Source organism: Camelina sativa, chromosome 13 (genome assembly GCF_000633955.1).
Source record: "Camelina sativa cultivar DH55 chromosome 13, Cs, whole genome shotgun sequence".
In the NCBI taxonomy this organism is placed as follows: domain Eukaryota; kingdom Viridiplantae; phylum Streptophyta; class Magnoliopsida; order Brassicales; family Brassicaceae; genus Camelina; species Camelina sativa.
Genome location: NC_025697.1, coordinates 6,240,431 through 6,256,453, shown reverse-complemented (window position 1 = coordinate 6,256,453; position 16,023 = coordinate 6,240,431). Strand labels below are relative to the sequence as shown.

The 16,023-nt window shown below is 38.7% G+C and overlaps 6 protein-coding genes across 11 annotated transcripts in view; 3 read left to right on the top strand and 3 right to left on the bottom strand.

Annotated features, from left to right (window-relative positions):
- The window catches only part of LOC104735482 (shaggy-related protein kinase epsilon), a 3,451-nt gene extending 1,330 nt beyond the window's left edge, over positions 1-2,121 (top strand). Inside the window, exons 5-13 of the mRNA XM_010455290.2 lie at positions 64-336; positions 420-494; positions 577-633; positions 760-900; positions 1,008-1,058; positions 1,177-1,272; positions 1,361-1,444; positions 1,535-1,637; positions 1,732-2,121. Coding sequence (XP_010453592.1) covers positions 64-336; positions 420-494; positions 577-633; positions 760-900; positions 1,008-1,058; positions 1,177-1,272; positions 1,361-1,444; positions 1,535-1,637; positions 1,732-1,814 — 963 coding nt within the window. The 3' untranslated portion in view covers positions 1,815-2,121. The remainder of the gene's footprint in view (positions 1-63; positions 337-419; positions 495-576; positions 634-759; positions 901-1,007; positions 1,059-1,176; positions 1,273-1,360; positions 1,445-1,534; positions 1,638-1,731) is intronic.
- LOC104735480 (DNA (cytosine-5)-methyltransferase DRM2-like) lies at positions 2,517-6,435 on the top strand. The gene is made up of 12 exons (XM_010455286.2): positions 2,517-2,645; positions 3,079-3,131; positions 3,229-3,357; positions 3,464-3,599; positions 3,688-3,737; positions 3,858-3,957; positions 4,044-4,090; positions 4,165-4,260; positions 4,372-4,471; positions 4,836-4,933; positions 5,016-5,711; positions 5,828-6,435. Exons 2-12 carry the CDS (start codon positions 3,129-3,131, stop codon positions 6,257-6,259), a joined length of 1,887 nt encoding a protein of 628 aa, XP_010453588.1. The 5' UTR covers positions 2,517-2,645; positions 3,079-3,128; the 3' UTR covers positions 6,260-6,435.
- On the bottom strand, positions 6,584-10,865 carry LOC104735481 (DEAD-box ATP-dependent RNA helicase 46-like). 5 transcript variants are annotated; one of them, XM_019234909.1, is made up of 10 exons: positions 10,707-10,865; positions 9,934-10,236; positions 9,630-9,785; positions 9,297-9,365; positions 8,751-8,894; positions 8,253-8,522; positions 7,809-8,159; positions 7,433-7,710; positions 7,014-7,343; positions 6,584-6,923 (listed from the first exon to the last, which is right to left on the bottom strand). In XM_019234909.1, exons 2-10 carry the CDS (start codon positions 10,225-10,227, stop codon positions 6,803-6,805), a joined length of 2,013 nt encoding a protein of 670 aa, XP_019090454.1. In that variant the 5' UTR covers positions 10,228-10,236; positions 10,707-10,865; the 3' UTR covers positions 6,584-6,802. The 5 variants fall into 5 exon arrangements, with proteins under 5 accessions (XP_019090454.1, XP_010453589.1, XP_010453590.1 ...); XM_010455287.2 differs by lacking the exon at positions 8,751-8,894 and having other exon boundaries at positions 6,584-6,926; XM_010455288.2 differs by lacking the exons at positions 8,751-8,894; positions 10,707-10,865 and adding an exon at positions 10,459-10,633 and having other exon boundaries at positions 6,584-6,926.
- LOC104735479 lies at positions 11,496-11,856 on the bottom strand. The gene has a single exon (XM_010455285.2). It carries the CDS (start codon positions 11,799-11,801, stop codon positions 11,556-11,558), a length of 246 nt encoding a protein of 81 aa, XP_010453587.1. The 5' UTR covers positions 11,802-11,856; the 3' UTR covers positions 11,496-11,555.
- Positions 12,116-14,187, bottom strand: LOC104735478 (tRNA (adenine(58)-N(1))-methyltransferase catalytic subunit TRMT61A). The gene is made up of 4 exons (XM_010455283.2): positions 14,067-14,187; positions 13,283-13,781; positions 12,942-13,186; positions 12,116-12,479 (listed from the first exon to the last, which is right to left on the bottom strand). Exons 2-4 carry the CDS (start codon positions 13,729-13,731, stop codon positions 12,205-12,207), a joined length of 969 nt encoding a protein of 322 aa, XP_010453585.1. The 5' UTR covers positions 13,732-13,781; positions 14,067-14,187; the 3' UTR covers positions 12,116-12,204.
- Positions 14,365-16,023, top strand: part of LOC104735477 (isocitrate dehydrogenase [NADP], chloroplastic/mitochondrial) — a 4,887-nt gene continuing 3,228 nt past the window's right edge. The window contains exons 1-7 of one of the 2 annotated variants that reach the window (XM_019235168.1): positions 14,365-14,768; positions 14,931-14,974; positions 15,065-15,174; positions 15,398-15,435; positions 15,523-15,600; positions 15,747-15,800; positions 15,885-15,986. In XM_019235168.1, the coding sequence (XP_019090713.1) occupies positions 14,495-14,768; positions 14,931-14,974; positions 15,065-15,174; positions 15,398-15,435; positions 15,523-15,600; positions 15,747-15,800; positions 15,885-15,986 (700 nt within the window). In that variant the 5' untranslated portion in view covers positions 14,365-14,494. The remainder of the gene's footprint in view (positions 14,769-14,930; positions 14,975-15,064; positions 15,175-15,397; positions 15,436-15,522; positions 15,601-15,746; positions 15,801-15,884; positions 15,987-16,023) is intronic. The other variant, XM_010455282.2, reaches the window with a different exon arrangement.

The window sequence follows — 16,023 nt, the reverse complement described above, 5'->3', positions numbered from 1 at the left end:
CTCAATGCAGATATTTTTTTTTTTTTTTTTTCTTCTGATTTTGTTCCTTGTATATATATGCAGGCCAAGTGTTTAGAAACGGGGGAAACTGTTGCAATCAAGAAAGTTTTGCAAGACAAAAGATACAAGAACCGTGAGCTGCAGACGATGCGGCTTCTTGATCACCCTAATGTTGTATCCCTCAAGCATTGTTTCTTCTCAACCACAGAGAAAGATGAGCTGTATCTCAATTTGGTCCTTGAATACGTTCCTGAGACTGTTTATCGCGTCTCTAAGCACTACAGTCGGGCAAATCAGAGGATGCCCATGATATATGTTAAACTCTACACTTATCAGGTAATTTTCATATACTATGGGCTATTCAACATTGTTGCCGTGACATTCTTAAACAATTCTCTGCCTTTTTGTTGTGCATACAGATTTGCAGAGCTTTGGCATATATTCATGGAGGAGTAGGAGTCTGCCACAGAGACATAAAACCACAGAATCTTCTGGTTCGTGTCTTAAGTTGAAATGTTGGTCAGACCTTTTCGTGATCTACATATTTCTGCTTAATTAAACTTGTGCTTTTTGTAGGTTAATCCTCATACCCATCAGGTCAAGCTCTGTGATTTTGGTAGCGCTAAAGTTCTGGTATAGCATCTCTATTAGCAATAAGAGATAGATTGATTTTGTTTTCGTATGGAAAAATTGGCACATTTTCTGGTGCTAAGCAATGTTACTAGTCCTAACCTCTTTAGCTTTGCCATTCTTTAACAGGTCAAAGGCGAACCAAACATCTCATATATCTGTTCCCGTTACTACCGAGCACCTGAGCTTATTTTTGGAGCCACGGAATATACAACAGCAATTGACATATGGTCTGCAGGCTGTGTTCTTGCTGAATTACTTCTGGGACAGGTAGTTTGACTTTTCCATCATAATCTTTTATACTTTATGATTTGAATAGCCGAATGATGTCTAAAGTTCTGTATTACCAATCTTTGGCTGGTCCAACTTTTGGGTAGCCTCTCTTTCCAGGTGAAAGTGGAGTCGACCAGCTAGTCGAGATAATTAAGGTACTTCAATTTCTTTAGACGGACCATAATCTTAGCCATTGTGTATTGGACATGGACTGAAGAGGCTCCATTTTCTGCTATTGATCACCATTACTTCTTCTGTATTGTGTGGTTACAGGTTCTTGGAACACCAACTCGGGAGGAAATCAAATGTATGAATCCAAACTACACTGAATTCAAATTCCCTCAAATAAAGGCTCATCCTTGGCACAAAGTAAGCAAACACATAATCAGTCTCTCTCCCAACATCACTCCATATTTTTCGCCTTTGCTGATCGAAAAACCTGTTGTTTATTTAAAAGATTTTCCATAAGCGCACACCTCCAGAAGCTGTAGACCTCGTCTCAAGACTTCTCCAGTATTCTCCAAATCTCAGATCAACAGCTGTAAGTTCATGAAATGGATCCTGTTTCACATCATACTTGATCTTCGGTTGGTTGATAACACGTTGATTTACAAACTAATTGTGATTGTAGATGGAGGCCATAGTCCACCCGTTCTTCGATGAGCTACGTGATCCCAATACACGTCTTCCCAACGGTCGTCCATTGCCTCCTCTCTTCAACTTTAAACCTCAAGGTCCGTCTCTTCCACATATATATCACATATGCTTTTGTTTGTTTTCCATTTCTACCAGAAAAAGACTTAAAGTGTGTGTTTGTTCAATTTGTAGAGCTAAAAGGAGCAAGCGTAGAGTTGTTGTCCAAGCTTATACCTGACCATGCCAGAAAACAATGTTCCTTCCTGGCTCTCTAAATCTCTCTCTCTCTCTGTGTCTCCCTATGTAACTGTGTGTATGTAGGCACACAATGCATATGCTTATCGCTAAGTAATGGAGTTAGCTTCTGAGGATTATTATTATTATTAGCTTTCATCTATCATGTGTCTGGTGCTGTTTATTGTCTCGTTCTGTTGGATGATAGACATTCTTTTCCAATCAGAAGGCTTTGTACCTTATTGTTATGTATACGATGATTAATGTAATGTATGTAACGGTCGTTGACTCGATACAGTCATGTTGGATACTAAATTATGAATTAACCTTCTCGCTCGTCACGTGTCATATCTTTGGTACGCCATGCATCAAACCTCATTCTTCAATGCTTCGCCAAAATTATTTCAAAAAGAGCCTTAAATGTACTTTATGTAGTAGACTTAGATATAAAAATTTATTTATGAAAAATTCGAGTTTAAGTTTAACAAATTTCACTTCCTCAAAGCAATAATGTATGATTATTTATAGAAACAAAAAATTAGTGTTTTGGAAAATGCCTCTAACTCCTAAACACAACATGTGTCGTGTTAAGTGTTAACGTGTCATTATTAAATTTGGTTTTTTAGTAAATTAAAACATCGCGGGTTTAATTGTTGAAAGAGTAAAAAGTATAGGGCCTAAAAACGCAAAAGCCTGAAAAATCGAATATCTTTTTTTTTTTTATAGAAATCAGACTTTTTTTCTTTTTTTGTTTCACTGTTTCTTGCGTAAACGGAAGACGGAACAGAGCTCTCTCTCACCGACGGCGACAGTAACATTGCCGGAGGCGGGAGTACTTCTGCTAATCTGTAGCTCAAAATCAAAAATTCTGGGTATGAATCTTTTTCTCGTACTAGATTAGTATTGGTTTCATTCAATTCAGCTTGTTCACGGTGGCTGTTCAACTCAGTGAGAGTTCTTGGTCAGGCCGATTTCGCTGGCTCCGTTTTGTATCATTCTCCAAAACTTGTTCTGATTGAAAACCACTGTAAATAGAATACAAATTAGTAGAATCTGCTATAATTCTCAAATTTTGATTCTTACAAACACACTTTTTTGCTCCTTTTGTCTGCGTTTGATGATGTGAGATTCTTTAAGAAGATAAATAAAATTTGAGGCCATGCTTGGCATTTGAATTTTTTTAAGGCACAAATTGTTTTCATTTAGGTTTTTTGTTACTGACCGATCTACAAAACCAATTCTTCTTCTTCTTCTCTTAAATGATGATCAAGCTTTGATACTTTTTGAGTTGATGAATTTTGGCAGGTGTACTACATTGGTGTTCCTTTCCTTGATCCCATCAGATTACTACAACAATGGTACATTACAATCACTTGCTCAAATTACACTGTTTTAAGAAGGAATTATGAATCGAATTACTTTGTATACCTTACTATATATATTATGGTTATGAAGGCGCAGGATTCTGCGGGTGATGACGATTATGTGGATTGGAATACCGATGATGATTTGGAGATTGATAACTTTCAGTCATCTCCATCTCCAGTACATTCCAGGGCCGATACTTTAGTTGGTGTAGCCGTGGTAAGCCTTCCTTGTTCTAAAACACGTATCTAACAATTTTATCAGTTTATGCCTGAACAGAATCGTCCCTTATGTGCACAACACGATTTTTTTTTTATAATGTCAGACAACTAGTTCCTTGAGCTCTCCTACTACTGAGACAACTGACTTAGTTCAGATGGGCTTCTCAGACGAGATTTTTGCGACATTGTTTGACATGGGATTTCCTGTTGAGATGATTGCTAGAGCAATCAAGGAAGCTGGTGAGACTTTTTCCCTCTTCTTTTTATTTCCTGTCTAGATATATGTTTCTTTGGTTTATCAAAAATTTCTGATACAATAATTTTACAGGACCAAATGCAGAAACTTCGGTTATAATTGATACTATCTCCAAGTACTCGGTGAGTTTTCTAATTTTTTGGATCTTTTGGCTTGCTTGTAGTTTTGTTGTTTTTTCCTCTCAGTATTGGCCGTTTTTGTATCCAATGGATTTCTCATTCCTCTTATATTTCTTTGTTAAGAGTGATTGTGAAGCTGGTTCTTCCAAGTCCAAAGCTATTGATCATTTCCTTGCAATGGGATTTGATGAAGAAAAAGTTATCAAAGCCATTCATGAACATGGTATTTACAGATTTTTATTTCTCCTTTAAAGTAATGAGAACTAGAACTTTATATGAATTTTTGACATTTGCTTTTATAACTCTCAGGAGAAGAAAATATGGAGCAAATAGCTAATACACTCCTCTCTTGTGGAGTAAGTGATGTTGCAAAGATATAGTGTCTCCTAACATTTAAAGATTGATCTTAAACTTTGTTGATGGTTTGTAGGAGACAGAGAAATTAGCAGAAGTAAAGGAAGAAGATGAGATTGATTGGTCTGATGATGAGATCAATTATGCTGATATATTAATCTCTGATGATGAGGTATATTTCATTCATGGTGGTGATAAACATATGTTTTAGCATCACACGTCTTAATTGTAAATGTATCTCACTGCTATTTATATGCCTTTTTCATCTGTTAAACCATGACAGAAGGAGCCAAACTCCTCCAATGAAAATGGCAACCAAATACGTTCTTTGGTGAGAATGGGTTTTTCAGAGGTAGAAGCTTCTCTAGCTGTGGAGAGATGTGGTAACCGTACCTTAAACTATTAGCATTAGCATTAAATTTTAGTTCTTTTTTATTCAGTTTCCTTCTCGAGAAAGTGTCATAAACCAAATTGCCTGTGTTAATGTTAGTAACTTCTGGTCTTGTGACGTAGGCCTGAGATGTGTTTGCTGAGCATTGTGACTGTATTTTCGCTAACTGATACAGTTGTCATTAGTTCTGTGTTAGCCTCTGGTTCTGTGATGTAGGCCTTAGATGTCTTTGTTGAACATTGTCATCGTATTTCACTAATTGACATGGTTGCCAAACGTTGATATATATATCACGTACCCTGAATATTTTGCTACCTTTTTCGAACTTATCCACACGTAAATGATTTAAATTTCAGGAGGAAATGTGGACATTGCAGAGCTCACGGACTTCCTTTGTGCTGCTCAGATGGCTCGAGAATTTAGTGAGTTTCACACTGATCCTGAAGAACAAAACGTATGGCTAAAACTTGTTGAAAATGTCTTCTGTAAGTTAATTTGTTTGGGCACTGATTTTGTGGAAAATTTGGTATGTGCAGCCTAGACATGATGTTAAGAAAAGGCGGTTAGAGTCGAATAGAGAGTCAAGGTCATCTGTTGATGATGAGCCGGTTCGCCTACCAAATCCAATGATAGGATTTGGGCTTCCAAACGAGCCAGGACTCATCACACATCGAAAACTTCCAGAGTTAGCACGAGGTCCACCTTTTTTCTACTACGAAAATGTCGCCCTCGCACCTAAAGGTGTCTGGGAGACTATATCTAGACATCTATATGATATTCTACCGGAGTTTGTGGACTCGAAGTACTTTTGTGCTGCTGCGAGGAAGAGAGGTTACATTCACAACCTGCCTATCAACAACAGATTCCAGATTCAGCCTCCACCAAAATACACTGTCAATGAAGCATTTCCTTTGACTAAAAAATGGTGGCCAGAGTGGGATAAAAGAACCAAGCTGAACTGCATTTTGACTGTTACAGGCAGTGCCCAGTTAACTAACAGGATCCGTTCAGCCCTTGAGCCTTACACTGGAGAACCAGAACCGCCTAAGCATGTACAAAAATTTGTGATTGACCAGTGTAGAAGATGGAACCTCGTCTGGGTGGGGAAGAATAAAGCTGCCCCACTCGAGCCAGATGAGATGGAGAATCTTCTGGGATTTCCAAAAAATCATACACGAGGTGGAGGAATGAGCAGAACTGAGCGGTACAAGTCTTTGGGAAATTCTTTTCAGGTAACTTCACACCCCATCTGCATAAGAATATTCTGCATCATTAGCTGTTTGTAATAGTTAAATACTCGGTACATATTTTTGTGTATTCATTCGTTGGTTGGTTAAACTTGTTTTAGGTTGATACTGTGGCATATCATCTGTCTGTCCTGAAATCCATTTTCCCAGATGGAATCAAGGTTCTATCTCTTTTCACGGGTATTGGAGGTGGAGAAGTGGCACTTCATCGTCTGCAAATCCGAATGAAGCTTGTTGTGTCTGTTGAGATCTCACAAGTCAACAGAAATATATTGAAGGACTTCTGGGAGCAAACTAACCAGACTGGAATTTTGATTGAGTTTTCAGATGTGCAAGACTTAACTAATGACACAATCGAAAAATTGATGGAAAAACATGGTGGATTTGATTTAGTTATTGGAGGAAGTCCTTGCAACAATCTGGCAGGCGGTAACAGAGTAAGCCGAGTTGGTCTTGGAGGTGAGCAATCTTCTTTGTTCTTTGAGTACTGCAGGATTCTGGAAGTTGTACGTGCGAGGATGAGAAGATCTTGATCATTCCCTAAATTGAAGTAGATTAAAGTTGATATGACTTGTCTTCTTAGTGTCTGTCAGATATTTTGGGATTAAAATCTAGTTGAACTTTATCTATAGCATCGTATCTGTTATGTAATTTGGCCATGAAGGTACATCATTGAATGACATAAAGCCAACCTAACTCTCTTTTGCTTTTTGCACCAATGTATCTGCAGCTGCATCTGCACTTTTCTCTGTAGACTTTTAGCAGATAGATCAATGCCAAATTAAATGAAACAAACTTGTTACTTCATTCGAAATAAGAGGGTCTGATAAACATTAAGCTTAAACACCACCAAAGAGAGAACCAACCCATATAACGAGTCTTTGTTTTCATTATATAAACAAAAAAGGGTTTCTCGTCGAACAAAACATTAGAAGTACTTCGGATGTGTTTGATGTTAGAAGTACTGGTGACTTCGTTTCACACACAAACACACACCAGACAAAATGAATAATTAACCGAACCGAAAGGGTCTCTACTATGTATATTGCCCCCATTTGGTTAAAAAGAACGATGAGTTATTTCTGTTTCATCATCATCATCTCGTGAAAGCTGCGAGGTGGGTCAGAAGTCGACGGTGGACCTGCGTTGAATCTCTCAGGACTACGGCTCCTCTCTCTTCCCCATCCCGAGCTGCTACTGCTTCAACCACCAAAACTGATCTTTAAGTTTATATTGAAAATAAGAATCATTGAGAGATCGAATGATTAGTTAAATCTTTTTATTTACCTGTCACGTGAACCCCAGCTTCCTCTACCACCAGAATCCCCACGACCACCATAACCAGAATCACCATAGCCACGGCCACCAGAACCACCGGAAGGTGGACCCCAGCGGCGGAATTTGTTCACCCCACCACCACGGGTAGCCATTTCACGGACCTGTGGAGGAACTTTCTGATTTGCTCCTTCCAAGATCTTGATCAGATCTGAAGCATGTTTTGAATCTTGGTCCCCAAAGAAGGTGTAAGCTAAACCGGTTGCTCCAGCTCTTCCAGTTCTTCCGATTCTATGAACATAATCTTCCACTCCATTTGGAAAATCATAGTTGACCACCACCCTGTGAATCACAGTTAGTTACCCTTTAGGATCATTGATTTTCAACTTTCTGATGGTTGAAATTTGAAACTTCTATCATATTCATCATACCTTATGTCCTTAACGTCAAGCCCACGAGCAGCTACATCGGTTGCAACAAGAACAGGAGTCCTACCACTTCTAAATTGGTTCAGCACGTCATCTCTCTCAGCCTGAGACTTGTCTCCATGTATAGCAGCGGCTCCAAACGTGCGGGTCAGGTTCCGTGCTAGTTGATCACACATCCTTTTGGTTGAACAGAAAATAATAATCTTTGAGCCCGGTTCCTGAGACCGCAGTATCTGCTCTAACCTTGTATGTTTCTCCATTGGTGCTAAGACTTCAACAGTCTGTATTAGATAGATACATAAAACTATCAGATCCCTTATGCCATTACATCTAACAGAATCGAAACCAAAATGAATAAAAAAAGAAATCAAACCCACACCTGAGTGATGGACTTGTTCGCAACAAGCTCATCAACATTACCAATGTTGACTTGAGCAGGGTTAACAAGAAGATCAGCTGCAATTTTTCTGACCTCCTTTGGCCACGTTGCTGTGTACATGAGGGTTTGACGCTTAGTGGGAACCTCTTTCACAATTTTCCTGATCTGAGGCTCGAACCCCATGTCCAACATTCTATCAGCCTCGTCCAGCACAAGATAAGACACTTGATGCAGACTGATTCTCCTCATTTCAAGGATATCATTCAGCCGCCCGGGAGTTGCAACAACAATCTCAACACCTCTTTCTATTTCCTTCAACTGAGGACCCTTGGGTGCTCCACCATACAAGCACTACAATACAAAGAATCATCAAGAAATCACTCAATAAGACGCTTATCACATATCATGTTCAGCACATATATATATTCAAGGATTTTGACTTACCGCACACGAAATTTTGGACGACTTGCCAAATTTCAGAGCCTCAACTTGGATTTGTGTGGCTAACTCCCTAGTAGGTGACAATACCAAGATCGTTGGGCCCATTTGTGAATCATTGTGGATCCGTTGGAGATGCATGAAACCAGGAATCAAGTAACCCAGAGTTTTTCCAGAGCCTGTTTTAGCAATGGCAACTATGTCTCTGTTCTGCATCGCAATTGGCCACGACTGAGCTTGAATTGGAGATGGAGCAGAGAATCCTGCACTGTATACCTGGCAAAACAAAAACAAGGATGTTTGTTTCAGCAGACAAACATCAAGACTATTCTGAGTTTACGGAGACAGATGAAGCATCATCCTCCCATTTGCAGGCAACAATACATGTTGAAACCTGCAGCAGGAGGACACCTATACTTCTGTCTGGACCCGATGGATGATAAATAATATATCAACATCAACAGGCTATGCCACAAGCTTTGGGTGAAGTTGCAATCCCCTTACCAAAAAATTTGGTCCACCAAAAAGGGCACTCCAAATAATTTGCAAGGACCCCAAAGAAGTGGCACAGCGTACGACATTAGCTCCTCCAAGAGCAAATATCGCACCTGGGACAAAAGAGAGCGCATATGGCATAATATTGTGTCTCTACTCAATACTAAATGAATTAAACACTCAAAAGACAGACAAGTATGGCTGGCAGACACGATGGATCTGCAATATTCAGCAAATTAGCTCCCTCTATAAATTACTAAATCCAACCAAAAAACTCAAAATAGTCTAGCACACTATGCAGTTATATGTGTAAATATATAGCCCACTCCCCTCTCTCCCCCACAACAAAAACAGCTAAAGCTCGCAGACAAAATAAGCCTGTGATATTAGACTAAATACCTCCCTCATAAATCACTGAATGCAACAGGTTGGGGAAAAAAACGCGACAATCATCTAGCTTAACTAGAGTAAGGATAGTCATGCTTACTCCCCAACCAAAAACAGAGTAAGGATAACTGAAACTGATGTGATATTAGAAGAAAGATGATTCCATACCTCCCGCAGAAGCGCTGGGGGAAGACCGGTGGCTTCGAAAGACATCAGAGGTGGTGGCACTTGGCCTCCCTACGAAAATGAAAAGTGAATCTCAGAGTCAGCAGGATATAGAAACTTATATAGTCAATGGATAGGAACTAAAAGAAACAAAGCTTCAATAAAAGTTAACAATATTAGCCTGTCAATACATAGGTAGTGCCAATAATGACAACTATCTGAGTACATGAAAAGAAGCTGGATACAAAATAGGCAGGCAACTGTTTCTGCGTACTACCTCGGAGGAGAATGAACAGATGAGACTCAGAAAGAAACTCATATCTCACTAATACTTACACGGACAGTAATTTCATGGCGGCGGCAATAGGCCTCTGGGGACAATTCATTTCCTGTGGCCGAAGAAGGAGGCCCTTTGACAGATGATCCACCAGATGCAGCATTCCCTGGTCCACTAGCAGCATCATTAGAAGATATTGGTCCAGTTCTTGCAGCCTGTTCACAAATGAAAGCAAATTTGAAGATACATTATCACCAAGAAAGATGACTCCAGTGTGGCAAGCAAGTTGAAATAGTAATTCTGAAACTTTGGAGAGTTTAAACAGTAGAAATTAGCCACAAAGCAACAGACATAGGTTAGTACCTCAGTGAACCTTGATCCAGAATCAGAGTTAGGCCCATCACTGCCCCGATTATACTTATCCTCTTCCTTGCCAGAGTTGAACCCAGAAGAAGATTGTTGAGTCTGAACTGAAGAGCTTACAGGAATAGCAGCAAGCTTGGGAGGAGCGGAAGAAGCTGGTCTCTCGTACTGAGTAACATTGGTCTCCGGATTCCAAAAGTACAAATACCCAGTTCTACCATCCACCAGACCTTTCCATGGCTTAGGAAGATTTGGATCCTCAGGGGCGTAACGGATTGTAGAAGCAGCAGCCATACCAAATACCTGAAAGAAGAAGAACAAGTCAAAGCGATAACAATAGGAAACCAAAAAAAAAAACAAAACTTTCCCAGAAAAGAAAAACAAAACAGTTCACTACAAGAAACTATCAACAGAAGCGAAAAAAAGCAGCCATATGACAAAGTCCATCACTTTCCCAAAAAAGCATAGATTTTTTTAGGTCTATAGCGAAATTATGTCAAAAAAGGGTCTCTGATTATGTCATACCACCACAGGTTCAGACACAAGGCCAACAAAAACCCTAACATGCAGAAGAACAGATTCGACCTAGTTACTCTCCAGACAACAAGACAAAACACGATCAAACAGAGAAATCTGCACCAGGAACTACGAAAAGTAAACAATGCAGCCAAAATCCCCAAATACAGAAAACCGTACGGCAAGAGAGACTATTGAAATTTTTCGTAAACGAAGAAAACAAAAAATCTAAAAAATGTGGTTTTGGAAACACGAACCGAGCTTTCACTGTCGAGAGAGAGAGAGAGAGTATGAGAAAAAATCACAGAGCAAGACCTAGATTCCTCTCTAGAAAGCTACGCTACAGAGAAGAAGAAACGCGGAATAGAGAGAGAGAGAGAGACTGGAGTGGAGAAAAGCAAGGAGTGAAATGCGTGCCGGTGCGGTTCCAACAACGACAACTGTCTTTAAACAAAGGAAAAAAAAATATATGTTCTTAGAGGGCCCTCTCTATACCTTATTGGGCTTAATCCTCTGTTATCTTAACTATAAAAATTAATTTGGCCCATATTATTATACTACAGTTAACTTTTTATCTTTTCGAGTCAATCACAACTTTGTTCGCTTCTTTAGACGCAATTTAACTAAGATAATCACCAGACTATACAATTACATATGATTTTGATGAAGACAAACTTGTTTTTATGAAAACCTTATAAGAATTAAGTACTATATTCTATCTAAATGTATCGCCGCCAACACACGTATATGAAGTATCTGAAAACAAATTATACGCCATAGTACATGATATAACCTTTAACCTTTTCAAACAATTTTAATGTTATTTTTGGGTGTTGCTGGTAATGGTGTATCTTTAGTTCGTTTGTTAACTTTCAGATCTATATAATAACGTTAGCGATGAGAATAAGGTTTATATATAACTTCTAAGATATACGAGCATTGAAAGTATATATGTTCACCTTAAAAAAAAAAAAACTCAATGAGATTACAAAATTCAAGAAGAAGAACTAGATTTACGAAAACGAAGCAACAATGAATCTCTCTTCTTTTTCTAATCCTTCTACACATTATAGGCCAGACACAGGCGAAATTTTTTATATCTTTCGTCATTGAGTCTTATGATGCATCTCCATGAGATTTCTCCAAAGGTACCTTCCGCTAGCCATATCAACGAACATCCATAAACCATTCTCCACCTTTCTTTTCGAATTAGATCGTCCTTGTTTATCATTCGCTTTGACTGGTGATGGCTCGTCTGAGAAAAGTTCCGGGGAAGCATTCACCGTCCTCCACGCCATATATCCTGCGAGTACTGCCGAGAAGAACACTAATATGAACCTCAACGGACACATAATTCTTGATGAGAAAAGGAAGGAGAAGAAGAGAAAAGATTTGATCTAGGGCTTGTGAATTGATATTGTCCAATAAAAAGAGAATTAAACAGATGTTGTGATATTTATAGAGTGCCATTACATGTCTCCTTCTCCCATCGAGAAAAGGAAACGCGTTTCTAAATATATATCATTACTTGTATAACAATCTATTTATTTATATACCTGTCGAAACTATTTTTCCTATTTACACTTGTATTCCAAGTTTTGATTTTTTTTGTTTTGTTTTTTGTCATCACCAAATTTTAATCTTTGTATTAAAACAAACAAACCCGCAACACAAAAAAGCGTAATGACATAAAAAATCATTTAATATCTAATACATGGTAACTTTGAGATTAACCCACTGATTAGAGAATTTGGACTAAGCTAGACACTGGAGCCTTGCAAACGTTAAGTAACCGGTGTGGCCTCTTGCTTCACTACAAGGTCGAGCCATGACGACTGAAGTAGCATTAGAAGAAGAGTTGTCACGTGAAACGGTGTCGTCTTCATTTGAACGGTGTTTTCTCTTGCAAGGTCTCATTCCCCCATTGTCATCCTCGTGGCTCTCATCAACCATACTACTAGTATCCATTTTCACTTCCTTCACTTCCTTCACTTCATATGTTCTGAGAAGCACCTCGAAAGTTCTTATCTCTGCAAAATTTAAAACACATCAGTCATAAGATCAAACAAAACTCACAAGGGAACAAGAAATTAATACGCTCCTACTTAATGACAGTTGGCTTTGCTTCCCCTGATTTCCAAGCCAAAAAGAATGCCAAAACTATTTCTCTAAAGAAGTTCATCTACTTAAAGAGATCCTTTCGACTTATTAATTCAAAGATGTGTGACTAACTATAGAAAGTCGATGATACATACTGGAAAAAAGGGTAGACTAAAGAACATAACTTAAGTCTACACAACTTGTTTTTAGTCCTAGGATTTGAATATTTGAGAAGAGGTCTCACTCCCAAAGTCATTACTTTAGAACTTTGATGTTAGGATGCTTCCAAGGTAGAATTATTCAGATAATGGGTCAGAACTTACTTCTACAGCTCTTTCAGTTTCTATTGGAAAAGAAAGTAAAGGAGATGTTGTAAATGAGGATAAGCTTACCTATGAAATCTGATCTGAGGACTTCACAAGTGCGTTGTACTTGCTCGATGCAAGGTGAGAAAGAGCAGAGAACTCCATCCTGCTTTAACATCTTTGCTGCAGAAGGAACAGCGAGCCAAGGTTGTGGAAGGTCTAGGAACACTGCATCAGCCAAACCTGACAATTTCTCAGGAAAACCTTCTCCTTGAATGTCTCTAACCTCTACGGTAACTAAACTACTAATTCCCGTCTTCTCAAAATCTTCCCTGTTGCAAAAGTAAAGTAAAAGAAGAGATGCGTAAGGACTAGACCTTTAAGACAAAAGCACAACGAGAGAGCTAAAACATCGAAGAAGTTTATACCTTGCAGAGACAGCTCGTTGCTCGTGAAAATCAAACGAATACACATGTCCAGTTGGAGCCACAGCTCGAGCAAGTGAAGTAGAAAGCGAACCACTTCCTGTGCCTGACTCAAGAACAACACAGCCAGGCACAACTTCTAGATACATAACAACGAAGCTAATATCCGCAATGTAAAGAATCTGAGTCCTGTGGCTTAAAACCAATGTCCATAGCTCAGGAGTAGGAGCCAACAGGTATACAAATTTACCCTTGTTGCTGAATACTTTCGTCCCTAATGGCTTCCCGATCCAATCAGAGTGTTTATAGAAACCAAAACGGTTCTGAAGCACACCGTCTTTGCTTACTTTCACAGGTTTCATCACATCATGTCTCTCGTAAACGATAACCAAGTCTCCATCTTCAATACACCTTTTGAATGACAAGGCTTTCTTTGACTCAGTTGGTAACATCTTTGAGATTACGGAATCACTTGTAGATTGAGGTTACAACCAGTTCTGTCCTGAAAAGTCAAAAGTCTCGTGTTAATTACTAAACAAACACAACTTTTATCCACATAAACAATTGATTCTCACAAATCACAAATACTATAATCGCAAACTAAATTATCAATACAAATCTAAGCAACATTAAACAGTCGAACACATTGATAAATTAAGTTTGATTACAGATCCAAAAACCTTATTTCTGATACAAGCAGCTAAAAAAACTGAAACCAAACGCAACAAGTAGACAACGCGACGGCTTCTATAAAAGTCAATAATAAAACAATAGCGAAGATACTCACAGAGTAAAAATTAAGAAGAGAAGCTAAGAACTTGAGCTGAGCTAACAATGGAGTTTGGGTAATGATGGTTTGTGAGAAACAAATCTGACCAGACAAAGAAATAAAACCTCTCAGTAGGGTTTTCGCTTTCCTTTTCTTTTTGTTTTTACAAATCAAAATCGGAAATTGAGACTAACCGGACCATATTACAGATTTGGTCAATTCGAACCGGCTAATCCGGATTGGTTTGTAGCACAGAGATTAATTTGACTGGGCCTTTCGTTGGGCCTACTTAAAATTCGGTTCTCCTTTTGTTTTGTTTTTCCTTTTTCGCCGGAACCGTCATCGTAATATAGCTCAGAGCACACTTTTAACAATAAACTTGCCGACGCGTCAGTCAGATTCAGTGGTCGACGTTGAACGAAAGAGTTTTGAGTGCGGAGTCTCGGATGCTGAATAAGCTCACACACGGCGCTTTCACGTACCGTGCTAGCCTCGCCGCCATGTTATCTTCATCAACCGCTGCTGGTTTATCGTCTTCGTTCGTTTCCACTCGGAATTCATGGAAGTCTCCGGGTTTCCTCAATTCCGGTTTATTTTCGGGTGGCGTTTCGAGGAATCGCGTCGCTTTTCCCGTTCAGTTTCTACGCGCATCATCTGCTCGATGTTTTGCAGGCGGTTCTGATAAAATTCAGGTTCAGAACCCTATAGTTGAAATGGATGGTGAGGCTCTATGATTGGTACTTAGTATCATAGAAAAGCTTCATTTCTAGATTATTGGTTTTGGATGATATCTTAAAAAGTCATTTGCTTGTGTTCCTTGCTAAGTTTGGTATCCCAGAGAATGTTTTTTAATTTGTTTATATATATTTTGGAAATGTTCAGGCGATGAGATGACGAGGGTTATATGGACTATGATAAAGGAGAAAGTAAGGATGTGTAATTTATCACCAAGTTTGTACCTTTTGATTATATTTTTTTTTGGACTGAGCTCACATGTTGTTTTCTAATGTTTGTAGCTTATTCTTCCTTATCTGGATTTGGACATTAAGTACTTTGACTTGGGGATTCTGAATCGTGATGCTACTGATGACAAGGTTACAGTTGAAAGTGCAGAAGCAGCTCTTAAGTAAGTGTTACTGATTCTTTGTATTTTCTTTGGCACAAATTCTGTTTTGTATTAGAAAACATTTTGAAGCCTGAATTGTAGTTTGTAGTTTTGGTCTCTTATTTCGCCTTTGGAGACTCTTTTTCAACAAATGATTGCCTTTTTTTTGTGGCTTAAAGTCGATATTACTCTTTCTCTATGTGAAATTAAACTGATTATGCGCTTAACCTGTTTATATTTGTAGGTACAACGTTGCTATCAAATGTGCCACTATAACTCCTGGTATTTTATGTCGTTCGCAACACATTTGCTGCTTGTTTGCATCATAGGAAGCATTTTTATATCTTCCCTTTGTTATTTTTTTGGCAGATGAGGGTAGAGTAAAGGAGTTTGGACTGAAATCTATGTGGAGGAGTCCTAATGGGACAATCAGAAACATTTTAGATGGTTTGTCTCTCTATTATCAAAGAACAATGCATGTTTTCAGAATAGGGATATCTTGGTTAAATTGCTTTGCAACTTTTTATTTCATCCAGTTAGCATGTTTTTTTCAATCTTCATTGTTTTTACATAAAGTTTTCAATGTTTTCCAGGAACTGTATTCCGTGAACCTATCATGTGCAGCAATATCCCCCGGCTTGTTCCTGGTAACTTTTGTTGCCTTGCTATGAATCTATGTTAGGATATGTATATAGATACCACGTGAGAACTCAATTCTTTGGTCTTTACAGGTTGGAAAAAACCAATATGCATTGGTAGGCATGCCTTTGGTGACCAGTATCGTGCCACTGATACAGTTATTAATGGGCCAGGAAAGTTGAAAATGGTTTTTGGTAAGACCATACCAAACTATATTCATTAGACCATGAT